Source organism: Bos taurus, chromosome 6 (genome assembly GCF_002263795.3).
Source record: "Bos taurus isolate L1 Dominette 01449 registration number 42190680 breed Hereford chromosome 6, ARS-UCD2.0, whole genome shotgun sequence".
NCBI lineage: Eukaryota > Metazoa > Chordata > Mammalia > Artiodactyla > Bovidae > Bos > Bos taurus.
In genome coordinates, this window is record NC_037333.1 from 117,300,033 (window position 1) to 117,324,839 (window position 24,807).

Below are 24,807 nucleotides of genomic sequence, written 5' to 3' on the forward strand. Positions count from 1 at the left end.
GTGAGTGCGGCCGAGACAACCCGCAGACGGAAAGTGGAATCCTCACCCCGTCCCCTCCTGCTTCGGTGCCTCGCGGGCGCCTGTTGGCGGGAGCGGCAGGCTGTGGCGCGCAGGCGCGGAGTCGCGGCCTCGGGCCGGGCTCAGATCCCGCGCGCAGGTCTCGCGTGGCTCTCGCGTGACGCCGGGGCACGGCCCTGGTGCAGACATGGCCAGCTGGGTGTTCTGTAACCGCTGCTTCCAGCCGCCCCAGGCGACGTCGTGCTTCAGCCTGACCAACTGCGGCCACGTGTACTGTGACGCCTGCCTGCGCAAAGGTCAGGGCGCGGCGGCGGCTCCCTGAGGAGGCGCCCTGAGGCGAGCTTCCTGGGGCAGGGCTGGCGGCACGAGGGCCGGGGCGCCGGCCGCGAGGCCCGGGGTCGCGCGCGGCTCGGACGCCTCTGGGCTGGGGCAGCGGGGCCGCGGGCACAGTGGGCAGCGCGGGCCCGGCACCTCAGCACCGCCCGCCGCTCGCAGCCGACGGGCCTGGCGCGGGACGCGGGGAGGCGGGTGCAGAGCGGTCTCCAGAGGCGGCGGTGGGCGTGAGGCCCGAAGCACGCGGAGGGGACCCGGGCGGGCCGCGAGCTGATCGGCCCCGCCCCGGGACCTGCGAGCCCAGCGCCCGCGCCTGTGGCACCGCCTTGACCGGCGTTTTCCGTTTCGGAAGTGTTTTTATTGACCTAGAGAGCTCAGGCAGGAAAAAAGCCTGAATGGCAACGCAGTGAGTTCTCACAGAGTGACTGACCTGTGATTCCAGCTCACAGGTGAAGGATCAGAACATCACTCCCCGCCTCGCCCCCAGACCCTCTGGAGGAAATGGCGCCCATCAGCTTGGGCAGCCGTGAGCGGGCGTCCAGCCGGTGCCAGGCTCACCCACACTCCTGCCCGCGCGGGCCCGTGTCTGGGCCTCTCCCTTCAGGACCCTCGGGGCACGCTTGCCCCTCGCGCCCCTTCCCCAGCCCGCCTGCTCCGGCCTGGCGCGTTTCCCAGCTCGCCGCCGACCCTCGGGCTCCTCCAGGCTCCGGCTCGACGTCGTGGTGGTGCCACAGGTGCGCGGGTGCTGGGCTCGCAGGTTCTGGGGGTGGGGGGCAGAGGCGCGTGCCCAGTGGGCTGGCCGAGTCTAGATCCTGGCAGCCGGAGGACGCGGGAAGGGGGCAGGCAGCGCTCCGGGAGGAAGCAGAGCCCAGCACAGAGACGTGTAGGAGCGGAACAGCCACCACGGCTGGACAGAAGCAGGCCTCACGCTGGGCAGACTTGAGTCTGGGCAGCAGCTGGCCGGATTGGGGGTGCGGCTCCCCTGGCCATCCAGAGTGCCAGCAGGTTTGAGCTGAGGCTCAGGACCTCACGTGTGGAACAGAGGTGCCCGGGACAGCCGTGCAGGGAGACTCCAAAGGGTTGTGAGCACACAAGGGGCTGGTGGTCCAGACAGTGGAGTGCTGTGGGGGGGACTGGAGGGGCTGGGGTGAGGGGCGGGCGGGAGGCAGGAGACACACAAGCCTGTTCTCACCTGGGCAAGAGCGTTTTCTAAAGAAGCTGGGTGAGGCCAGGAGGAGGCTGGGGTGGGGAGAGACCGCCGAAATGTCAAACCAGGCCTCCCAGGGCAGTCAGGGCACCGGCCTTAGTGTGAGGATTACCTGCCTAAGTGCCCTGCGGAGAGGAAAGAGGGGTTGGCTGGGTGCTGGGAGGAGAGAGGGAGGGCTGGGGTGGAGCTTAGGGGGTCTGTGGGAGGGCAGGAGCCCTCTCGGAGGCAGTGGGTGGGAGAGGAGGGCGAGCCCTCCCTTGGAAGACTAGGCCTGGGGTGGGGAAGGGGAGGCATCCCGCCAAGACACAGGAAGTGGGCCGAGCCCATCAGCCCTGGTGTGGGCAGGGGGAGAGAGGCACGCCTAACGGGGCCTCTTTCTCAGGCGATGACTGTGGAGGGGACAGCCCTGGGATTGGGCCATTGATGCTGCCTAGGAGGACTTGGGCCAGTCGGGTGTGGACACCTGGCCTCCCAGGTGCCTGGTGGAGAAACCGAGATCAGAGGCTGTGAGTTCTGGGCAGGGCCAGAGAGGAGCTGGCAGCGACGGGGCTGAAGAGGGACCGCTTTGGGGTCCAGGGCCAGGCGGTGGAGGAGGGGCAGGGGGGAGTGGGTGGGAGGAGGCCAAGCATGGGCGGGGCGGCGGGGTAGCCAGGGGTCGAGCCGCCTCGGCTCTCAGCTCCCAGCGTGGTCTGGCCCTCGCAGGAGCCCTGCTGCCAAGGCCGAGGGGCAGAGCAAAACCCTGGAACTGTCAGGTCAGGGGGAGCTTTCATTTTGTAGTGCTTAAAATTTTCAGCTAAGTTATCCCCATTTTATTCCTATAAAATATGCTTGTGGGAAATAACGTGGGCTGATCTAAGTTTAAGTGCTGTAGATCTGTGTGGCCACTGTTTTGGAGCATATTTAGAAAATAAGAAAAATTGTCACTGTGTAATTCTTTTCAACTATGTGCATGCCCCAGGCTTGTCCACGGTAAGTCCTATGATCCTGTATACTTTTAAAAGAAGTACTATAATTTAAGGTCTGCATTTATATGTGTTTAAAGGCACTATTCACTATAATAAAGTTTGCTTTCTTTTGTAGGTAAAAGGGATGAATGCTTGATTTGTAAAGTTGCTTGTCGTACAGTTCTACTTTCAAAACATGTAAGTTGAAGTCTATAGTATGTTAATATTAACCAGTGATTCTTTTTAAGTATCACGTTCAATTTTTACTCAGTTGTGGTGTCTACAACTTCTGTTGATTTGCTTGGTGTGCTAGGAGATCGTGCAGACTTTCTGTATAAAGTCCACTAGTGGTTCTGAATACTTCATACGGCTGTCTCCTCACCAGAGCCTGAGCGCTGCTGGGGGGCGCCGGCTCCTGCAGCTCCTCACGGTGGTGGGGTTGGTCTCCCTGGGGTCCATTCTAGTTAAGAGGGTCGAGGGAGTAAAGTTGATCCCTTCAAGTTTAGGTTCCAAGATGTGTATTTGATCTAATGTTTAATCTGTAAAAGTTCTTTTTCTGATTACAAACATAAAATTACCTCAAACCTCAAACATAACAGAAAACCATAACAGAATGTGAAAGTCTCCAACTCCTGCTTCCCAAGAACAACAGCCAGGAGTGTGGGCCCTGCTCTGGGTGTCGGTGGGATTCTAACAAAGTGGTGTTTCCCAGTTGATGTTTTAAAGTGTATACACCCACATTCTCTGAAAATGACTTCCTGGCGTGATAGGAAAAAACCTTTCATTTTTTTCAGTTTTTTACTATTTCAGTCTTAAAATGAACATTTTTTTTTTTTTTTTACCACAGTTCTGCATACTTGTAAGAATATTTATGGAACATAAATTCCTAGAAGTGGGGGAAAGTGAGGCCTGATGGGGTGGGAGGGTGTCTCCCTAACCATCACAAACAAAAAAAAGAGAGAGACACAGGGGCATTGAGAACCCAAGTCTGACTGATTCCAAAGCCAGCCAGGGCTCTTAGCCACCACACTGCCTTCAAAATAGAGGGCATCACTTCGTTAAACCTCCTCCACTGAGTGCTTCTCAAATGTGTTTGCAACAGAACCCTTTTTCAAGGAACACATATTAATATCCCACGGTCCACACTTGGAGGAACTGTTCTCCCGTATAAACTTCTAGGGAGTAACCAGTGTGTCTTAGCTTGAGCCCAGCTCTGGAGTCCAGCAGACCCAGAGCAGATTCTCGTCCTAGCTGTGGGCTCCTGGAAAAGTCTCTTTCCCGTCTACTCTGGGGCCCTCATTGCATTGTTGAAAAGATTAAATGAAATGACACTCAGACTTTTTCTATTAATATTTCCTCCTCTGTGCGTGGGGCGTGCAGTCGTCCCTTCTGTGCCACTGGGGGTCCCCATCCGTTCCCCTCAGGGAAGCCCTGGGCTGTGGCAGGTCAGCACTGACGCCCTCGCCTGTCCCAAGGCCTGGGAAGGTCTCCTTGTGGGGCCTGGTCCTCTGTGGGCGTCAGTCCAGTCTCCATCACTGGGGTCCCTGCCTGCTGTGTGTAGGGCTCACCGGGGCCCGTGGAGATGGGGGCAGCCTTCTGTCTTGTTTCCTTTGAAGTACGGGGCTTGGGGTGTTGGGTGCTGTCCAGGGTCTCGGGTGGAGATCCGAGTCGGGGGCTCACGTGTACTCGAGTGCCCGCAGCAAGTCCCCTGCCCTGCCGGCACCCTTCCCAGCCCTTGCTCTGAGCGGAGTCTGGGGCCGCTTCCCCTGTAGCTGCCCCCACCCGCAAAGCAGCTGCCTGCCTCTCCAATGAAGCGGCCGCCCCCTCCCCACCACAAGGTCCTCCAGCAGCTCCTGGGGCCCTGGCCCTTCGGGTGTTTCCTGGCTTCTGCGGGCCTCTCTCCCCGAGTGCAGCGTGACTGTCACTCCAGTGGGGATGGGCCCGTGTGTGTCCTTGTCCGTGCACCTGTGTCTCTGGTGCTGGCGTGGGGGAGAGGACAGGCAGGCGTGCCTGCAGGAGGTGTGCCAGTGGGCAGGTGCCAGTTCATGCACCCTCTTGTCACATTTACGCCAAAGTAGCTCAACACATACTTGTGAGAGTTAGAGATTGTGCCGGTTGCTCTTCCTGTTTCTGATTCCACCGATTGCTTTGTACCCGGCTGCCCCAACCCCAGCCGCCCGGAACTCCTCAGCACCACCCTTGGTCAGCAGCCCTTGGTCCCCTAGGAGGTGGCGCTGCCCCTCGCCCGCACCATGGCGTCCTCGGGGCCCCGGAAGCTGCTGTGATGGTGTCCTGGCTGGTCTCGGCCCTAAGGCACATGGCCCTCTGGACCCTGGAGGCAGTGTCGGCAGAAGCAGCCCTTTCTCTTTCAGACGGACCCCAACATCCAGGCGCTCTTCATGGGCGTGGACAGCCTGTGCATGAAGTACGCCAAGGAGACCTCCCAGGTAAGTCCCCAGGCCCTGGAGGTGGGGTGGGAGCCCAGTCTGCGCCCGCCCCCACTGTGGGAAGGCTGGGCACCGCTCCCGTGTCTGAGGGCGTGAGACACAGCGGCTGCTTGGTCAGGACGCCCATGCTGCCTAGGGGATTGAGGGCTGGGCCTCAGCTCTGGGTCTGGAAAGTGGGCTGGGGGCGTCCAGACACTGGGCAGGGGGGCTGCCTCTTCACGCTGTGTCTCCTGACACCCTCCCTGACCCCTCGTCGTGCCCGCGCATCCTGTCCTGACCCCTCGTCGTGCCCGCGTGTCCTCTCCTGACCCCTCCTCGTGCCGCGCGTCCTCTCCTGACCACTCATGCCCGCGTGTCCATTCCTGACCCCTCCTCGTGCCCGCGCATCCTCTCCTGACCACTCATGCCCACGTGTCCATTCCTGACCCCTCCTCGTGCCCGCACGTCCTCTCCTGACCCCTCCTCTTGCCCACACGTCCTCCTCTGACCCCTCCTTGTGCCTGCGCGTCCTCTCCTGACTTCTCGTGCCTGCGCGTCCTCTCCTGACCCCTCGTGCCCGCACGTCCTCTCCTGACCCCTCCTCGTGCCCGCGCACCCTCTCCTGACCCCTCCTCGTGCCCGCGTGCCCTCTCCTGACCCCTCCTCTTGCCCGCATGTCCTCCTCTGACCCCGCCTTGTGCCTGCGCGTCTTCTTCTCCTGACTTCTCGTGCCTGCGCGTCCTCTCCTGACCCCTCCTTGTGCCTATGCGCCCTCTCCTGAGCTCTCGTGCCTGCGCGCCCTCTAGTGACACCTCCTCGTGCCTGCATGCCCTCTCGTGACCCCTCCTCATGCCTGCGCGCCCTCTCCTGACCCCTCCTCGTGCCTGCACGTCCTCTCCTGACCCCTCATGCCTGCGCGTCCTGTCCTGACTTCTCTTGCCTGCACGTCCCCTCCTGACCCCTCAGCACAGACACCCTCCACCTGTGCTGCTCCCAGACCATAACCTGGCCCGAGGACACGCGTTCTCCCACCTCCCAGGCTCCAGGGCGGCATGGCCGTGGTCAGCTCCTCCTCGGCTTCCTTCAAGTCCCAGGGTGGGCTGCTGTTGGGCACGGCCTGCAGACTTTGTGCGAGTGTCATCAGGTCTCACTCCTGTCTCACTCCAGCTGGGGGCTCAAGCCCTTTTTTGTTTTGTTTGTTGGTCAGGCCGACACTGAGTCCCAGAGGCTGGCCCCCACCCAGGGCAGGTGGCGCGTGGCTGCGCCCGAGCACACCCGAAGCCCTTGCCCGCAGTGGGGCTGCTGCCACCTGATGCTCAGGGACCACCCCCTGCCCGGCCTCTTGCCCACGGTCAGCTTTGCCCATGGCCCTGTTCCTGCTGTGGCCTCACCTGTCCTGATGCGTCTGAATCACGGAGCCCTGCGTGCTTGTCCTCACCAAGGTCCCCCTTGGAAGCAGCCTGCCCGTGGGCCTTGCTGGGCTCAGTGCCTCGGGTGGGGTTCCCCGTGACTGGCTCCCAGACGCTGCTGAGCAGGAGCCCGGGGCCACACCCAGAAGCGGTGCTGCTCCTCAATTTGGGCCCTGCTCCAAGGCACGCACTCAGAGGTCAGCTTCGGACATCGATCTCTCTTGCCCTGAGCTTGGGACCCTCGGGAGAAGTGAGCTGAGAGAGGTGACTGTCACCTTGTCTTGCTTCGGTGACAGGAAGGCAGCTTTAGACCTGTTCAGACCCCTCCCAGGGGCATGGCCCTCACCTCCAGTCCCACCCGGGAGGTAGAGGGAGAGGCAGGAACAGTCCCGGGCTGACGAGTGAGGACTGGGTGCCTGCCTGCGAGGGCCCTGGCGGGGGCAGCAGAAGTAAGGACCATCGGTGTGATCTGGAGCCTTCCTGGGACGGGGCCTCGGGAGCTGTGAGGACTCGTGCAGTGGCAGCCCTGGGTGCACTCGCATCACCCTCTCCACGGGCGGGCACTCCAGGCAGAGCCTGTGTCCACTGCCCCTCCTGTGGGTGGAGACGCACATCCCTTGTCCCGTGGGGTGGGTCCCCGACGGCAAGGGCTCTGAACCCCTCTGATGAGGCAGCAGCTAGGACGGCAGGGGCTCTGGCAGGGTGTTTGCCCTCCACCTGCGGCTTCCCCCGCTCCAAGGCGGTCAGCCTATTTGCACAGAAGGACGTCTTCCCTCCATCTGGACCAGACCAGTGAGCCCTGGGAGCATGCCCTGCCGTGTGCACGCCTGGGGGCAGAGCCCTGGTGGCAGGGAGTGACTGGGGGGCATTTACATGGTGTTGCCTCAACCAGCTTGCTCAGTACTGTCTCCGCTGTCTCTCAGCTGTGCAGAGATGACAACAAGAATTAGGCCCAAACAGTTCAGTTCAGTGTTTCAGGAGGGTGCGTGTCATGTGAAAACCCCAAGGTTGCAGAATCTCTCTCTCTGGGGCCTTCCCTGGTGGTCCAGTGGCTAAGACTCTGCGATCCCAGTGCAGGGGCCTGGCTTTGATCCCTGGTCAGGGAACTAGACCCCGCATGCTGTCACTGTGGATTCTGAATCCTATAAGGATGGAAAAACCCTGCATGCCACCACCAAGACTAGGCACAGCCAGATAAATACATGAACGAACAGCTCCCCCTTCCCACAAGTGAGTCCGTCATTCTCTCCTAACATCCGTCGGTGCCTCCAGGAACAGTCCAGGCTCTGCTCCATAGACATGGAGGTTGGGGCTCAGAATAGGAGACCAAGGGTGGTGCTGGTTTCAGGCACTGTTGGCCTTGACCAGCTGGCTAGTAAAGGTCACTGGGCTCTCAGAGCAGTGTGGCCCTGCCAGCCGGCCTGGTGGCATCCCTGCCCAGTGAAGTCCTGGTTGGGGGGCTACTGTGATCCAGTGGCTGCTACCTGACGGATGGCACATGGTGTGTGTGGGTTGTGTCCTGTCCTAAGTCCTGAGCACCACTGAAGCCACATGGAAGGGAGGCAGAGCAGCCATCACGCCCACGTGGTCTTCACGTGAAACCCATGGCACTCACCACTTCTGGGTGGAGCTCGCCCGGCCACGGCTGCCCACTGAGCCTGGGGTCTGCTGGCTTCCGCTCTGGCTGCCGGGCAGCAGGGGGGCAGTGTCTGGGGAGGAGCTGGGGCTTTGGGAAGCCCCTGGCCTCAGCCTCTGCAGCAGCTGATACATGTTGTCTTCTCAGATCTCAGAATTTCAAGAAAAGCACAGGAGGAGACTGTTAGCCTTCTATGGAGAAAAGGTAACTTCAGTCAGCAGGCCACAGGGAGCGAGGTGGCTGTGTTACCCCATCCTGGCATGGGCCACTGGGTGGTGTCTGTCTGCAAACGCTCAGCCCGCTGCATGGTTCCTCTCTGAGGTCAGCCATGCAGCCACCTGGGGACCCAACTGTGGTTTCACCTCCACCTTGGGCATCAGTACAGACCCATGATCACCCCACAGTTTCTGTGGTGCTTTTTCATAAATGTGAGCATGAAGTTGTTCTGGCCGATCTTCACAAAAGGAGGTTTAGTGCCCATTTGCTTGTCCCCAAAGCATCCTCCTCACTTGGTTTTGAAACTCAAAAGAAGGAAAGTAAAGCTTTAGTGAAAACAGGTGTGGAGCTTCAGCTGTGACTTGGGTTGAAGCCTCCTATTGGGCCGTGTGGGTGGAGAGGAGCAGGGGGTGGGCATCGGGAGGCGCTCTGCCCGAAGGGCGCTCCGTGGTTTGGTTTGGAGCAGTGCTGGGCTGGGCTTTGCACTTCCTGGAGAGATTCCTAGAGCCGGTTTCCGACATACCTGGTGACCTGCTGCTGCTGCTGAGTTGCTTCAGTCGTACCCGACCCTGTGTGACCTCAGAGACGGCAGCCCACCAGGCTCCCCCGTCCCTGGGATTTTCCAGGCAAGAACGCTGGAGTGGGCTGCCATTTCCTTCTCCCGTGCATGAAAGTGAAAAGTAAAAGTGAAATGGATTTGGTACAAATTCTTAGAAAAAGTGCAAGGGCCACGGTCATGTCACTTGCATTCTGATTCCTGGTTTAAGAACTTGAGAATTCTCTTGTTACCTCTAAATTGTCACCTGGCCTGTGTGGTAACGGGAAGTCACTCGATTGTGTTCAGATTTCTCAGTTGGAGGAGTCCCTCAGGAAGTCGACGCTGCGGGTGGAGCAGCTGCAGAGGTGAGTCCTGGGGGGCGCGTGGCGGGGAGGGGGCGCGCGGCGGGTGGGAAGGCCTGGTGTCTCCAGATTCAAGTCTGCCTGTTTGCCTCGGTCTCCAGGTGGGGTGTTTCTGGCGTGGTGGGTTCTGGGCCAGGCCCCGCCTCTGACCACTTCACTCCGCTTGCACTGGTGTGGCTTGCGTCTCCTTCCAGGAGGGACCTGTGCCCCCCGTCTCCACAGCTGGCACCCTCACCCCAGACCACGCTTGCCCGGGTCTTCCCACCTGCCCCAGTGGTGTGTCTGCTTCTGGCTCTGTCTCAGGGACCGTGGACGCTTGTCCACCCCACACACCAGCACCCAACTTGTTTCACGAGGTCACCTGGAAGCAGGCACGAGTGTCCTTTGGGAGCTGGGCCCAGCAGCCGGTCCTGCTCAGCAGGCTTCTAGGGAGTGCCCACTGTGTTCTTGCGGAGAAGGCGATGGCACCCCACTCCAGTACTCTTGCCTGGAAAATCCCATGGATGGAAGAGCCTGGTGGGCTGCTGTCTGTGGGGTCGCACAGAGTCGGACACGACTGAAGCGACTTAGGCAAGCAAGCAAGCACTGTGTTCTCAGCGCTGCCTGCTGTGGGTTCTGGGGACTCAGGGGAGCCCCTCTGGGGTGGACCAGGCCCGTGCAGGTTCCCGAGGTGAGGAGGAGCCAGGGCGTGTCATGGAGAAATGGGTCATTTCTGTTTTCCTTACTTCAGATTGGAAGGAATTAGCTGGACGTAAACGTTTGCGACTCAATAATGCCTTTTCTCCATCTGTTTAGGGTGAGGTCGTCACAGCAAACATCTTTCAGCACAGGAAACACTACAGCTTCAAGTAAGTGAAGTGAGGCCTGGAAGGGGGAGGGTGGCGGAGGTGCCGGGTGCGCCTGAGGCTCCAGCACTGCGCCTCTCGTCACAGCACCCTCAGCAAAGCCGAGCGGACCTCTTCTGTTCCAGCCCCGTGGCTCGTCAGCCTCTGAGAGGTCTGCACCCACAGCCCCCGCCCCCAGCGCAGGCACTGGGCACAGGTGCCCCCTCGCCGCTCACTCCCATCCCCAAGCAGAGGGGTGGGCGGGGTGGCCACGCGACCGGGCTGGGCCCTTCCCTGACTGGGATGGGAGGGCTGGGTGGGCTGGGCCGCTGGCAGCCTCTGGGACCTAAAGCCCCTGGGGGAGTGTTTCTCTTGGAAGGTTGCACTTGGGCCCCTGGGCAGCAAGGCTGATGGGATGCCCTGGCTGTGCCCGCAGGCCACACCCCCGTTCCCAGCTCTTCAGAAAGTAGGGAGCAAGGCCCTCCTCCCAGCTGCCCTGTGCACCTGCGGGAAGGCCTGGCCCTGTCCCCACCAGCCTGGAGCAGCTTAATTAGGGAGTGGGCGTGGCCAGGCGCTACACATGTGAAACACGTGGGCTGGGCGGTGGGGTGGACAGAGACCGTGGTCCCGCCCCGGACGTCCGGCAGGAGGTGGAGGAGCCCTGGGACGGTGCAGGTGGCGAGGAGGAGCCCAGAGGGGACGACCTTCCCGGGAAGGATGGGGGCTGGAGACAGGAGGCCCGTTCCAGCCACACGGCGGGCGCCTCTGTGTCCGTGGGCAAGTGTGTCTGCTTTATGGGCTTTGCTGGCCTGGGCGGGGCTGTGATCACCACACTCTGGGAGTGCTGAGCAGCTGTAGGGAGGGGGCCTGCAGGGGCTCGTGTGTGCACATCTGCACATGTGCGTGCATACGTGTTTCTGTTACTTTAGTGCAGTCAGCCCGTGACTGGCTTGCTGTCTGTGTAACAGGGTAGAGTCCATGGAAGTTGACCTCATGCCCTCTCCGAGGAGAAAGGTGAGTGCACTGACATCACGCGTGTGGTCCCAGGCACTTTGCATGGATGGTATTTCCCAGCGTAGATAGCTGTCCCATGGCCCACGCGCAGAGGCGGCTGGTCGCCAGGCGGCTCCAAGGAGAGGCCTGGTGGGGAGGCCCCCTCTCTCGCTGGCCTGGTGGCCTCGTGACGCCTCAGTTCCTGCTGCTGCTGCGCTCACGCCCCCTCCAGCTTGGGCAGCGGCAGTGCCCACTGGATGCCCTGCGCCTGCAAAGTCTTGCTGTGTACCGTCATGGACCCTCCTGCGAACAGAGGGCCCGGGCCTGTGAGGAGAGACGACGCTCGGATTCTGCCTGGCAGGAGCAGTTTTCTCCCTGTGCTGTGACTGACTTCTCAGAGTCGGCCTGTGCCGGACACGGGGCACCAAGTGCAGGACAGGCCAGAGGTGGGGGTGGGAGCAGGGGCCCAGAGGGCCCGGGAGGGGCCAAATCACAGGGGCTCTGAGCACAGCGGCCGCGGGAAAGCCGTGAGGAGGGGCCTGCTCACAGCCAGCCACACTGCAGCCTTGGCGGTGAGCGAGGGTCATGCGGAGCCAGCCCGGCCGTCCCGCGGATGCAGGGAGCGGTCCTCTCGGGCTCTGCGAGGTGTCAACCTGCCCTGGGTGGGCGGGGGCTGGAGTCCAGAGGCGGGGAGGTGCTCCCGTGGGTGGACACTGGGTTGCTGGGCAGTGTGACCCCCCTTGCAGAGTGTTGGGAGTCCCTCCGAGGCTGTCATCCTGCCAGCAGAGGTGAGGCTGGGGTGGGGGCGTTGGCAGAGGGGGCCCTGGATTGAGGCCGCCAACAGCTGGCACTCACCACGTGATGGTGGAGCGAAGGAGCCCTGTGGTGCCAGGCACGGGAGCGGGGCGAGGGTGCAGCGGGTACACCGGGGGTGGTGGCTGGCGGGCAGCAGCAGTAGTGCCAGGCTCAGGCTCCTGGCCCCCACCAGCTGTGTGCCCCCCACCAGGCCCCACCGCACAGTGGGAGGGCTCGGGGCATTGGGGTGGGGTGGGGCCCCGCCTGGCGGGTGCGCAGTGCAGAGCGGGCCTGCCCTCACTGCTGCCTGCCAGCATCTGTCAGCATCTGGATTTCAAGGTGACAAGACGCTCCCAAAGTGAGGATTACTCAGGATTTTCAAATTCCTAATGTCAGCCAAGAACTTCGTTTACTTTTCCTCTTGTGAGATCCTTAAAGTCGCCAGTGGAGCCTTCATCCACTCACCACCTGGGCCCCTGGGGCTGCAGGCGCAAAGCCGCCAGCGGCTGTGTTCTCGCACACAACGTTGACGTGTGTCAGGGAGATGTGACTGAGGATCTGTGTTCTTAGCAAACAGGGACAGTCTCTGCTCCTGAGCCAGTCTGGAGCGTCAGCGGTTGTTTTCTCTTTACGAGGCAGCCTGAGGTCGCCACTGGCCCCCCGAGGATCTCCCTGCTCAGCCCACCTCGGGACGGACGCATGGGTAAGTGGAGACGCCTCACCTCGCCCAGACCGCACGCACTGCAGGGCCTACCCTGCCCCAAAGCGGGCCACTCCTGCAGGCCCAGCTGAGGGTGCCAGCCCTGCTGTCCTGTCTCCGGGCACAGACATTCCAGTGCCGTTGCGCCTCCTGGCGGCTGGCGGCATGGCCGCGGGTGAGCGCTCGGCCCTTCCTGGGGTCAGCGTGAGCACCAGGCTGAGGCTGAGGCTCACGCTCAGTCCCTCTCTGGAAGTTCCCTCGGTGTTGGTGTCGTGGTGGTGGAAACGCACACGCTTGAGCCGAGCGCTGGCTCCTCTCGGCCTCAGGGTCTTGGCTCTCTCTCGCCGTGGCTGTTGCATCTCCGCCCTTGGTTTTCTGTCCTCTCGCTGAGGCTGAGGTCCTGAGCATCACCCCTGAAGTGTAGGTGTTCTGTGCTGCCTCGTCCAGGGCCTGTTGGTGCCACCCTGGCACCTGAGCACCTGGCTGGCGCTTGATTTCCTTCTGCCCAGCCTCAGAAGGAAACCGTGCGTGCAGGTCAGGGCTGCGCCTTCCTGTCTCCCTGCCCGCGCGCTCCTGGGATCTCAGACCGTCAGTCACTCCCGGGCGCTTCCTCGCCTCCTGCCCACCTCCATCCTGTGCAGCTGGCATGTCCACCGGTCAGGGTTCCAGCCGCTTGTTCCGTGGGCGCAGCACCTCTCAGCCCCTGTGAAGCCTCCTCTCCCCCGTTCTCAAGCACTGCCTGCTTCCTGCTGACCCGTTACGTTGGTGACCGAGGCAGCCTTCCCTCTGGGCAATGGGCATTCTGGGCCCCCACCTTGGCATTGCCCTGCAGGGGTCGGTCTCACACCAGTGTCTGCAGGCCCAAGGCACCGAGCCTGCTGCTAGGGGCGCCTTCCCCTTGGGAGCCCGGGGCCTGGCAGATGGTGACTGCAGCTCCCCGCTGCGGATCACAGCAGGACCTTGTTTCCTCTGTTCTATCCGTATCTTGTCAGAGTCCATAATGGAAAAGAATAGATTAATGTGTAACTGAGACACACATCATACGCTTAGAACTAGACAACATTGTGAGTAAACTGTACTTCAGTTTTTAAAAAACAAGGGAAAGGACCGTTTTAAATCTGGAGGAATGGAAGCATTAAGAAGGCATTTAGAGGGCAACAGAGGCCGACGGGCGGAGAGCACTGAGGCAGAGAGCAGACGGCTGGGCGGCGGGAGCAGGCGCGCGCCGGCCCCTCCCATCCCGCGCTGAGCAGCCCGTCTGCCAGTAAGAGGCGACCCCACCCCCGAGACGCGCTCCAGCGGCAGCGCAGACGCGGTCCGGGTGAAAGGAGTGAGCCCGCGCGGGATGACGCCGAGAAACCGACCAGCAGCGGGGTAGCCTCCTGGTGACGGGACCGCAGCGCTCACGAAGGTGTGCACACCAGGCCGCGGCGCAGGTGCCCGAAGCAAAGGCTGGCGGGTGCCGGGAAGAGCCGAGTGCATTCCGGAAGCAAGCGCTCCTGCTCAGAGGCGGAGACAAACAGTGAAGTGGACACGCAGCGTGGGCCTTGGACAGTGTCTGGTGTGAGTGCCCGCCAGAGCAGAGACCTGCGCCTGCTGTGCGCTGTCCGTGGGGGACCCGCCTCGTGCCCGCAGGTGCAGACAGGCTGAGACACAACTCAGGTACCTCTGCGAGCAGCATCCTCCCCGCAGCAGGCGCCCGTGCACCCAGAGGGCAGGGCCCCTTCTGGACGGTTCAAGTCGGCTTGTCAGACACAGTCGTTAGTGCAGACACCCTCAAGCGCGTCAGGCCAAAACCACAGAGTTTTAAAAGGAATCATCCCTTCAGCACTTATATGGACGTTCACTGTTGGTGATTGATGGAACTACTAGGCAAGTGACACTAAGGTCAGCACCACTTACCTGATAAGCACTGTGCCCCCCGCAGTGGCAGGGCGCAGAGGGGCTTCCCAAGGTCAGCTCGGACATTCTGTGAAGAGGACCTTGCAGTGGGGTGTGAGACAGGCCCTGACACTTGGGAAGAACTGTTGACACGGAGGGTATTTTGGGGCCAAAGTGGAATTAAGTTGGAAATCAGCAACAGAAAAAAAAAAAAAAAATTTGAAAACACAATTATAACTACCTTATGGATCAAAGGAAAAACACAAAGCCTTTGACCGTGTGGATCACAACAAACTGTGGAAAATTCTTCAAGAGATGGGAATGCCAGACCACCTTACTTGTCTCGTGAGAAACCTGTATGCAAGTCCAGAAGCAACAGTTAGAACTGGACATAAAACAATGGACTGGCTCAAAATTGGGAAAGGAGTACATCAAGGCTGTATATTGTTACCCTGCTTATTTAACTTCTGTGCAGAGTACATTATGTGAAATGCCGGGCTGGATGAAGCAAAGGCTGAAATCAAGATTGCCGGGAGAAACAGCAATAACCTTAGATATGCCACCCTAATGGCAGAACTATACCGACTATACAGTGGAGGTGAGAAATAGATTTAAGGGACTAGATCTGATAGACAGAGTGCCTGATGAACTATGGACTGAGGTCCGTGACATTGTACAGGAGACAGGAATCAAAACCATCCCCAAGAAAAAGAAATGCAAAAAAAGCAAAATGGCTGTCTGAGAAGGCCTTACAAATAGCTGTGAAAAGAATGGAAGCGAAAAGCAAAGGAGAAAAGGAAAGATATACCCATTTGAGTGCAGAGTTCCAAAGAATAGCAAGGAGAGATAAGGAGATAAAGAGATAAGGAGAGATCACTTCCTCAGTGATCAATGCAAAGAAATAGAGGGAAACAATAGAATGGGAAAGACTAGAGATCTCTTCAAGAAAAGTACTCTTGCTTGGAGAATCCCATGGACGGAGGAGCCTGGTAGGCTGCAGTCCATGGGGTCGCTAAGAGTCGGACGCGACTGAGCGACTTCACTTTCCACTTTCATGCATTGGAGAAGGAAATGGCAGCCCACTCCAGTGTTCTTGCCTGGAGAATCCCAGGGACGGGGGAGCCTGGTGGGCTGCCGTCTATGGGGTCGCACAGAGTCGGACACGACTAAAGTGCCTTAGCATAGCATAGCATAGCATAGCAAGGGAATGTTTCATGCAAAGGTGGGCTCAATAAAGGACAGAAATGGTAGGGACCTAACAGAAGCAGAAGATATTAAGAAGAGGTGGCAAGAATACACAGAAGAACTGTACAAAAAAGATCTTCACGACCCAGATAATCACGATGGTGTGATCACTCACCTAGAGCCAGACATCCTGGAATGTGAAGTCAAGTGGGCCTTAGGAAGTATCACTAGAACAAAGCTAGTGGAGGTGATAATTCCAGTTGAGCTATTTCAAATCCTGAAAGATGATGCTATGAAAGTGCTGCACTCAATATGCCAGCAAATTTGTAAAACTCAGCAGTGGCCACAGGACTGGAAAAGGTCAGTTTTCATTCCAATCCCAAAGAAAGACAATGCCAAAGAATGCTCAAACTACCGCACAATTGCACTCATCTCACATGCTAGTAATGCTCAAAATTCTCCCAAGCCAGGCTTCAGCAAAACGTGAACCATGAACTTCCAGATGTTCAAGCTGGTGTTAGAAAAGGCAGAGGAAGCAGAGATCAAATTGCCAACATCTGCTGGAACATGGAAAAAGCAAGAGAGTTCCAGAAAAACATCTATTTCTGCCTTATTGACTATGCCAAAGTCTTTGATTGTGTGGATCACAATAAACTGTGGAAAATTCTGAAAGAGATGGGAATATCAGACCACCTGACCTGCCTCTTGAGAAACCTGTATGCAGGTCAGGAAGCAACAGAACTGGACATGGAACAACAGACTGGTTCCAAATAGGAAAAGGGGTACGTGAAGGCTGTATCTTGTCACCCTGCTTATTTAACTTCTATGCAGAGTACATCATGAGAAACCCTGGGCTGGAAGAAGCACAAGCTGGAATCAAGATTGCTGGGAGAAATATCAATAACCTCAGATATGCAGATGACACCACCCTTATGGAAGAAAGTGAAGAAGAACTAAAGAGCCTCTTGATGAAAGTGAAACAGAGTGAAAAAGCTTAAAGCTCAACATTCAGAAAACTAAGATCATGGCATCCGGTCCCATCACTTCATGGCAGATAGATGGGGAAACAGTGGAAACAGTGGATGACTTTATTTTTCTGGGCTCCAAAATCACTGCAGATGGTGATTGCAGCCATGAAATTAAAAGACGCTTATTCCTTGGAAGGAAATTTATGGCCAACCTAGATAGCATATTCAAAAGCAGAGACATTATTTTGTCAACAAAGGTCCATCTTGTCAAGTCTATGGTTTTTCCAGTGGTCATGTATGGATATGAGAGTTGGACTATAAAGAAAGCTGAGTGCCAAAGAATTGGTGCTTTTGAACTGTGGTGTTGGAGAAGACTCTTGAGGGTCCCTTGGACTGCAAGGAGATCCAACCAGTCCATCCTAAAGGAGAGATCAGTCCTGGGTGTTCATTGGAAGGACTGATTCTGAAGCTGAAACTCCAATACTTTGGCCACCTGATGCGAAGAGCTGACTCATTGGAAAAGACCCTGATGCTGGGAAAGATGGAAGGCAGGAGGAGAAGGGGAAGACAAAAGATGAGATGGTTGGATGGCATTACCGACTCAACGGACAGGGGTTTGGGTGGACTCCGAGAGTTGGTGATGGACAGGGAGGCCTGGCATCCTGCGGTTCATGGGGTCGCAAAGAGTCGGACACAACTGAGCAACTAAACTGAACTGAATGGCAGAAAGTGAAAAGAAACTGATGAGGGTGAACGAGGAGAGTGAAAAACCTGGCTTCACTCAACATTCAAAAAACAAAGATTGTGCCATCTGGTCCCATTATTTCATGGCAAATAGATGGAGAGGCAATGGAAACAGTGGCAGATTTTATTTTGTTGGGCTCAAAAATCACTGCAGGTGGTAAGTATAACTGACATTAAAAGATGTTCCTTGGCTGGCGCTCCAGGTGTGAGAGTCAGGTCGGACCGCCCAGCCTGCAAGGCGCTGTGCTGTCCCGGCGCCGGCCTGAGGACCCTGAAACTACCATTCCCTCACTGGGCAGCGCCATGAACAGAGCGGGTATTCCAGCAGGACTGAATTTGGAGAAGGTAGCGGCTCTGCTTCAGAAACTGAATTCCGACGCTCAGTTCGTACTGGCCCAGAATGTCGGCACCACTCACAACCTGCTGGATATCTGTCTGAAGAGGGCCGGGGTCCAGGGTACTCAGCATGTGTTCCAGCACGCCATGCACCAGAACGGCAAGCCCGTCACTGACCAGAAGAGTTCAGGGCGATGCTGGATCTTTTCTTGTCTGAATGTTATGAGACTTCCATTCATGAGAAAATTCAATATTGAAGAATTTGAATTTAGTCAGTCTTACCTCTTTTTCTGGGACAAGGTTGAACGCTGTTATTCTTAAATGCTTTTGTGGACACAGCTCAGAAAAAGGAGCCTGAGGATGGTAGGCTGGTGCAGTATTTGCTTATGAATCCTACCAATGATGGAGGACAATGGGATATGCTTGTCATATTGTTGAAAAATATGGTGTTATCCCTAAGAAGTGCTTCCCTGAAACTTACACCACAGAGGCAACCAGAAGGATGAATGATATTCTGGATCACAAGATGAGAGAATTCTGCATATGACTACGGAATCTGGTACACACTGGTGCAACCAAAGAAGAAATCTCAGCCACACAGGACTCCATGATGGAGGAGATATTCAGAGTTGTATGCATCTGTTTGGGTAATCCACCAGAGACATTCATCTGGAAGTATGGAGACAAAGATAAAAACTATCAAAAGACTGGCCCTATAACATCCTTGAAGTTTTACAGGGAACATGTCAAGCTGCTGTTCAATATGGAAGATAAGATTCGTTTAGTGAATGACCCTCGGCCTCAGCACAAGTACAACAAACTTTACCCAGTGGACTATTTAAGCAATATGGTCAGAGGGAGAAAACCTCTATAACAACCAGCCCGTTGAGTTTTGAAAAAGATGGTTGCTGCCTCCATCAGAGATGGAGAGGCTGTATGGTTTGGCTGTGATGTTGGGAAACACTTCAGTGGCAAACTGGGCCTCAGTGACGTGAACATCTGTGACCATGGGTTGGTGTTTGGCGTCTCCATTGAGAACGTGAGTAAAGCTGAGAGGCTGACTTTCGGCGAGTCACATGACCCACGCCATGACCTTCACTGCTGTCTCAGCAAAGGATGATCAGGAGGGCGTGTTCATAAGATGGAGAGTGGAAAATTCCTGGGGTGAAGACCGTGGCCACAAAGGTTACCTGTGCAGACGGATAAGAGGTTCTCTGAGTACACCTACGAAGTGGTGGTGGACAAGAAGCATGTCCCTGAAGAGGTGCCAGCTGTACTAGAGCAGGAGCCCATTGTCCTGCCAGCCTGGGACCTTGTGGGTGCTTTGGCCAAGTGATGTTGCCTCCAGCTTTTCCTCTTCCTGTGGGACCTGAAGTAGCTGCAAAAGACAGATCCAGGGACTGAAGCCAAAGTGACATAGGTGACTGTGTGTTCCCACGGGACAGTCAGACTCTTGGATTTCTACTCCAGGAACCTCTTTGGGAAAGTGTGCTTTATGCTGAAACAAAATATTCTTAAAGAAAAAAAGGGAAAGCTCAGGTCACACTGTCTACTCCCGTCATCTCCAACAGCTCAGGATCTGTTAGCATTTTAATCAGATCTAATTGTCTGTCTTAACTCTGTCACACCGGTGTGGTGCTGTGTCTGTGTTAATAGGCCGGAGAGGATGAGCAGTTGAGGTGTGTGGAGAGAAAGCAGACCGACTGCTCCTTGCTCCTGGAGCAGAGTGGGAGGGTGGCGCCCTGACATTAGAGCTCAGAACTGCATGCTGCCTGACAGTATCTCTGCTCCTCCGAGGTGGCAGTCACTGAAGTCAGTTTTTGTCAAGGTAATTCTATGTGCCTCAAATAGCCCAGGAATGGGAGGTTGATCAGAATTGACATGATGCCTTCCAGTTGTTCTGAACTGTGGAAAACACGGCTCTACTTGAGTCTTGGTTAAGTAGAGGGTTAGAGAAAGTGGGTGAGAGAACAAAAACCTTATCATGATCTGAATCATAATCATTAGAGGGAGCTCTCGCCAAATGGTTCAACTTCTGCCTCTCGAATTGGGAGTTGGGTGGGCACAAAAAGGGGATATCATTCATTCCCCTGCTGAGAAGCTTTTGAATAAAACACTGTGCTAAAAAAAAAAAAAAAAAAAAAAAAGATGTTCCTTGGAAAGAAAGGGAAAGTGAAAGTTGCTCAGTCGTGGCCAACTCTTTGTGACCCCATGAATCCATGGAATTCTCCAGGCCAGAATACTGGAGTGGGTAGCCTTTCCCTTCTCCAGGGGATTTTCCCAACCTAGGGATCAAACCCAGGTCTCCCGCATTGCAGGTGGATTCTTGACCAGCTGAGCCACAAGGGAAGCCCAAGAATACTTGAGTGGGTAGCCTATCCCTTCTCCAGGGGATCTTCCCAACACAGGAATTGAACCAGGGCGGATTCTTCACAAACTCTGGGAGATAGTGGAGGACAGGGAAGCCTGGCGTGCTGCAGTTCGTGGGGTCACAAAGAGTTGGACATGACTCAGTGACTGAAGAGTAAGTGCAGTGCGTTTCCACATGAATCCTAAGATCCACTGATCAGATTGTTCCTGTGGGATTTTGTAGGAGCTCATGGTTTGGGGGATTGTCCTCTCAATGAGACCTGACAGATCTATCTACTTCTTGGTTCCTAAGTGACCTGAAAAGCTGTCATCTTCAGCTAATGAGTCTTATGCTTTTTTCAAAAACTGGAACCTGAGGAATGAGCTATTTGACAGTGGAATTCTCCTCATTGAATTTCGGATTGGGTACAGCATGCGTCTTTGGACCTAAAGTGTGTGTCCCGTGGACACACGTGGTTGGGTCATGCCCGTGATCTCCGCCTCTGAGTAGAGCGTTCAGTCTGCTGGGTCAGCACAGCTGCTAATGGGTTTGGACTGCCTCTGCTGCGCTCTGTCTGCCGTGTGGGGCTCCGTGTTTATCTGGATCTCCTTAGCTGCCTCCTCTGGCGGTCACCACTCTTAGTGCACCATCTGCCGTGGACTGTGTCCCCTCGAAGCTGTGGCTCTGTTTGGAGCTGGGGTTTTCTGGAGGTCAGCGTGGCCCTGAGGGTGGGACTTAATCCCGTTGGATCTGTGTCCTCCCCGGGAGACGCACACGTGGGAAGAGGTCACGTGAGGACACAGCCCGAAGGCGCGTCTGCAGGCGGGAACCGGGATCCACCGGATCACCAGGACTCAGATCTGCCTGTGCCCTCCCTGGGACGCCCGCCTCGGGACTCTGGGAAACAGAGATGGTCGTGGCTGAAGCCGAGCCTGCAGAGCAACGCGGAGCCAAGCCAACCAGGGGATGCCATCCCGTGGTTCTCGTGCCTCGGGAGCCGTAGCCTCTCCTGCCACCCGACCGAGTTCTGATCAAGTGGTTTCCCCCCAATCCGGGAGGCTCTGATGATGTGGAGCCGCGGGTGACAAGAGCCCGCAGTCCGGCTCTCCTGCTTGCTTTAGAGATGCTCACTGTCTTAGAGCCAGGAGTCGTCAAGCCTGCTTCACAGGCGTCTGCGCCTGCCTCCTTCCCTGTGGAGCCGCGTGCCTGTGGCGTCACTCTTCAGACCCAAGCACGGTTTCACTGTGGGGCAGCTTGGCCAGTAGTGAGCTCTCCGAGGTTTTGGCTGCCTGTGAACAAGGTTGTCTTGAGGATGCACTCCCTGGGCAGAGTCTCAGTTCACAGCATCGGGCAGGGTTGTCCTGCTGTCTGGCCCCGAGTTTCTGACCAGGAGTCGCCATCAACCCTGTGCTCATGTCCCCGTGTCCCTGTGTGTGAGGAAATACCTTCTTTGCTGAGGACTCTCCGCCCTTTGCTCATTTTGGAGGGCTTTTCAAAATGGTGCGAGTCCTGAGGCCTCGCCCCGCTCTCCCGGGATGGCTGTGGCTGGTCTGGGGGTCTGCGTGCTGGCCACAGTGCCGTGCCCTTTCCTCCTGCTCGTGACCCCAGATGCAAAGCCACAGGGTCCCCGCCGCCCTCTCGGCCCAGGCGAGGGAGCCCCCTCCCCAGCCTTGCGGCAGTGGGTGTCCAGGTGTGGGGCTGTCAGCTGCCTTGGCGGTGTTCTGGAATGGTCCAGTCTCCTCGCGGATTTCAGCTCCATGGCAGCTTAAATCAGTTCTTGGCAAGCACCCCTGGAAGAATCGAAGCCATGGGACCGTGGCTCGATCCCCTTCCCGGTCCCCATCCACGAGCCTGTGTGCAAGGCCAGCCATTCACCTGTCTCAGTTGCCCAGCTGTCAGCGCCCAGGGCCTTGTCCAGAGGACCCCCGTCCTGGTGTCATGGGCACGAGCACCCCACGTGCCCGGCAGTGAAATGTACTCTCTTTAAGTGTCAACATGGTTTCCATCTGAATCTTTCAAAAGGAAATCTTGCCAAACGCCCTCAGTTATGCCCCCTGCGTTCCTGAACCGAAACCTGGCCCTGACCTGGGGACGTCCTCAGCAGGGCACTAGCTTCCAGTCGGGCTGCAGCTCCGGCTCTGCAACAGCTCCTCGGTGCCTCCCGGCCCTGCCGCCGCCTTGGCCTGCTGAGCACTGGGGTCAGCACCCTCAGGACAGAGACCCCAGGGTCCCTGGTTCTCAGGCAAGACCCAAAAGACCACCAGCTGTGGGCCTGGCGCCTCTCTTACTGGGCTCAGACCGCTGCCCACACAGCCCGTGAGTTGTTGAGCTCCTAGGGCCTTGGGGTTCTCGGCGGTGTTAACGATAGTCGTCCCCACAGAGTCCTGTAAAGCACGGGTGAGAAGCTGCTGCCGCTGGCCATCAGGGCTCAAGCGCGTGAGCGCCGAACACAGGGTCCTTGCTGGGAGGCCAGCAGGCGGGGCGCCGCGGGCCGGACGGGCTTGCAGTCCCCAGGAGCAGGAGGCAGGGCTGCTTGGGAGGCATGGGCGCAGGCCTGGGACAGAGCCAGGGTGGGGGCTGGCCCTGGAGCGCCAGCTGGGCACACTGGCTGGCAGGTGGCAAGGCTGCCCCACTTGTCTGGGCTGAGTGTCACCGCAGACAGGAGCCAGCCCTGGCCTGGCTGCTCACGTCAGAGGTGTGCACAGGTCATGGGCACAGCGGGCCTACCTCTGAGAGCCAGCCCGCCTGGTGGAGAGGCGGGGTGCCGTCCCTCCAGGGTCAGCAAGGCCCCAGGTTGTCAGACCCTGTAAAGCCCCCAAAACAGCAGCCCCCAAACACAGCTGCTGAGATGGCTCACCTTGGCTGTCAGCCGTTCTGGGGGTCTCCTACGGCCATCTGCAGTGGGCTGCGTCTTCACAGTGCACACTGCCCCAGGGAAAGAGACAAGACCTCCGAGGCCATGTAGTGCTGGGAGAGGCACTCACCCTCTCTGGTCCAGGTTGGTCACGTAAGGGGTACGTGAGGGGACACAGAGGAGCCTCAGCTAAACGCTGGTGTCCTCTTTCCTGCTTCCTCCTGTTGCAACTCCAGAACTGAGATGCAGGAGAATTCAGGTATTCGAAAAGAACAGTTTTTTCATACTTGCCCCCTGGTGTGGCTGAAGCACACCAGGGACCATTTACATCTTTAACAGAAGATTCTTACTAGCCGGGAGGGGTCAGCGGCAAAAGTCGGAGGGTAAGCCTCTGCGCCTTGGGTGGAGACCGCGCAACGGTCCCAGCACCTGGCGTTGCCTGTGGCTGCCACCCTCCTCGGAGCCAGAGGGGCCTCCTTGCCAGTGGCCCTCAGGTTGGCATGGGTCCAGATGTGGACTGAGAGCTGCCGCACACAGGAGTGTCCTTCCCGAACGGAGCCGCGGGCAGCTGGGTGGGGGGCAGTGGCATCAGACCGCCTGCTCAGATGTAAAGATGGGCACTCAGGGGGTCCTGGGTGGGGGCGGCGATGGGCACAGCCCCCCTGACCTCTCACTGCAGGCAGCATCGCCCACCGCCCTCAGCACCTTGGCCTGACGCCCCGATGCTCCAGCGAGCCCCAGTCTCCCAGGTAGGTCCCGCCCTTGGCTCCTGGGGGCGCCAGGACCCTGCCCATACCGTCCTGGGCTCTGAGGGAGGCTGTGCTATGGGCACTGTTTCACGTTCTTGAAGCTGAAAGGAGACATGGATCACCGTCACGAAAACCCTGGAGGAGCATCCTGGCTGCAGGACCCCGGGGGCAGCAGGGTCTCTTGACAGGCAGGTGGCCACTCTGCAGGTGCTGCCCCTGCTGCCCCGAGGGGCTCCAGCTGGAAGGGCCCACGGTGCGCCCAGCCCAGCAGCACCATGTGCAGGGGCAGCCGTGCCAGGCGCGGGCCGCCTTCCCGGGGGCTCTTCAGCCCTGGGAGCCCAGGCAGTCTCTGCAGACAGCAGACCCTTCCTTCCCTCCCATCCCTCACCCAGAGCCTGTCTACACTTTGCCATTTAGCACTGTCCAGACCCCTGGCCCCCTGCCCATGACTGACAAAGCCATCCCCTCACCTGCCTGAACACAGGCTGCAACCCAAACCTCCGTGAGGGCACCTTCACCCCACTCCATGCCCTCTGACCCCCAGACAGCCAGCCCTCAGCTCCATGCCCTTTGACCCCCAGAGAGTCGGTCCCCCTACTCCATGCCTTCTGACCCCCAGGGAACCAGCCCCCTGCTGCACACACTCTGACCCCCAGACAGCCAGCCCCACTCCGTTCTGTGCCCTCTGACCCCCAGGGAGCTGTCCCCTGCTCCACGCCCCCTGACTGTAACTTGACTTTTTCAGCATCAGCACAGAGGACCCTGGGAGTCCCATGTGGATGCTCTGGGCCCTAGGAGTGAGCAGCGGTCCTTGGGGCCTTGCCAGGGTCACCACAGTCCAGAGTAGGCCTCGCACGAGGCTGCCTGCTGGGCACTGCTCCTGCTGGACCCGTGGCCCCAGGCTGTCTGTGTGCCCTTGGAAACTGAGAAGCAGCCGACCCTTGAATGACCATGGAGTCAAAGGCACTGCTGATTTTATCTATCAAATTTGCTGCTAGGATCCCGGTCCTGCAGATGCCCTGTGAGTGGCCAAGGCACAGCCTGGCGCCTGCGGCGAGCAGAGGGCCAGCACCCAGGCAGCCCATCAGCATCTCAGGGCTGATGCAGAGGCAGCGTCCAGGTGAGTGGGGCCCAGGGAGCAGCCAGGGTGCAGGCCCCGAGAGCCCCCGCAGCCCCTCTCAGTAACCCTGTCTCTCTGCAGGACCTGCAGGCCTCGGGGGGCTTGCACGCGAGTGCCAGAAGGCTCACCCTAATCTGGGTGTCCGTGCCGCTAGCCTGCCTCTTCCTGACGGAGCGACTTGGCCACGAGAGTGAATAAATGGCCTTCGGGCTCTCTGGA

The 24,807-nt window shown here is 58.1% G+C and overlaps 1 protein-coding gene and 1 pseudogene across 4 annotated transcripts; both read left to right on the forward strand.

The window, feature by feature from the left end:
- The first annotated feature begins 126 nt into the window (after nucleotides 1-126).
- On the forward strand, nucleotides 127-24,807 carry RNF212 (ring finger protein 212). Of its 4 annotated transcripts, none has more exons than XM_024993766.2 (12): nucleotides 127-314; nucleotides 2,639-2,700; nucleotides 4,875-4,949; nucleotides 8,121-8,177; nucleotides 9,034-9,092; nucleotides 9,885-9,937; nucleotides 10,022-10,085; nucleotides 10,882-10,927; nucleotides 12,272-12,404; nucleotides 23,399-23,468; nucleotides 24,467-24,588; nucleotides 24,670-24,807. In XM_024993766.2, exons 1-12 carry the CDS (start codon nucleotides 206-208, stop codon nucleotides 24,780-24,782), a joined length of 963 nt encoding a protein of 320 aa, XP_024849534.1. In that variant the 5' UTR covers nucleotides 127-205; the 3' UTR covers nucleotides 24,783-24,807. The 4 variants fall into 4 exon arrangements, with proteins under 4 accessions (XP_024849534.1, XP_005208343.1, XP_024849535.1 ...); XM_005208286.4 differs by having other exon boundaries at nucleotides 129-314; nucleotides 12,341-12,404; XM_024993767.2 differs by lacking the exon at nucleotides 127-314 and adding an exon at nucleotides 420-1,085.
- On the forward strand, nucleotides 17,373-19,660 carry LOC101903037 (bleomycin hydrolase pseudogene; annotated as a pseudogene).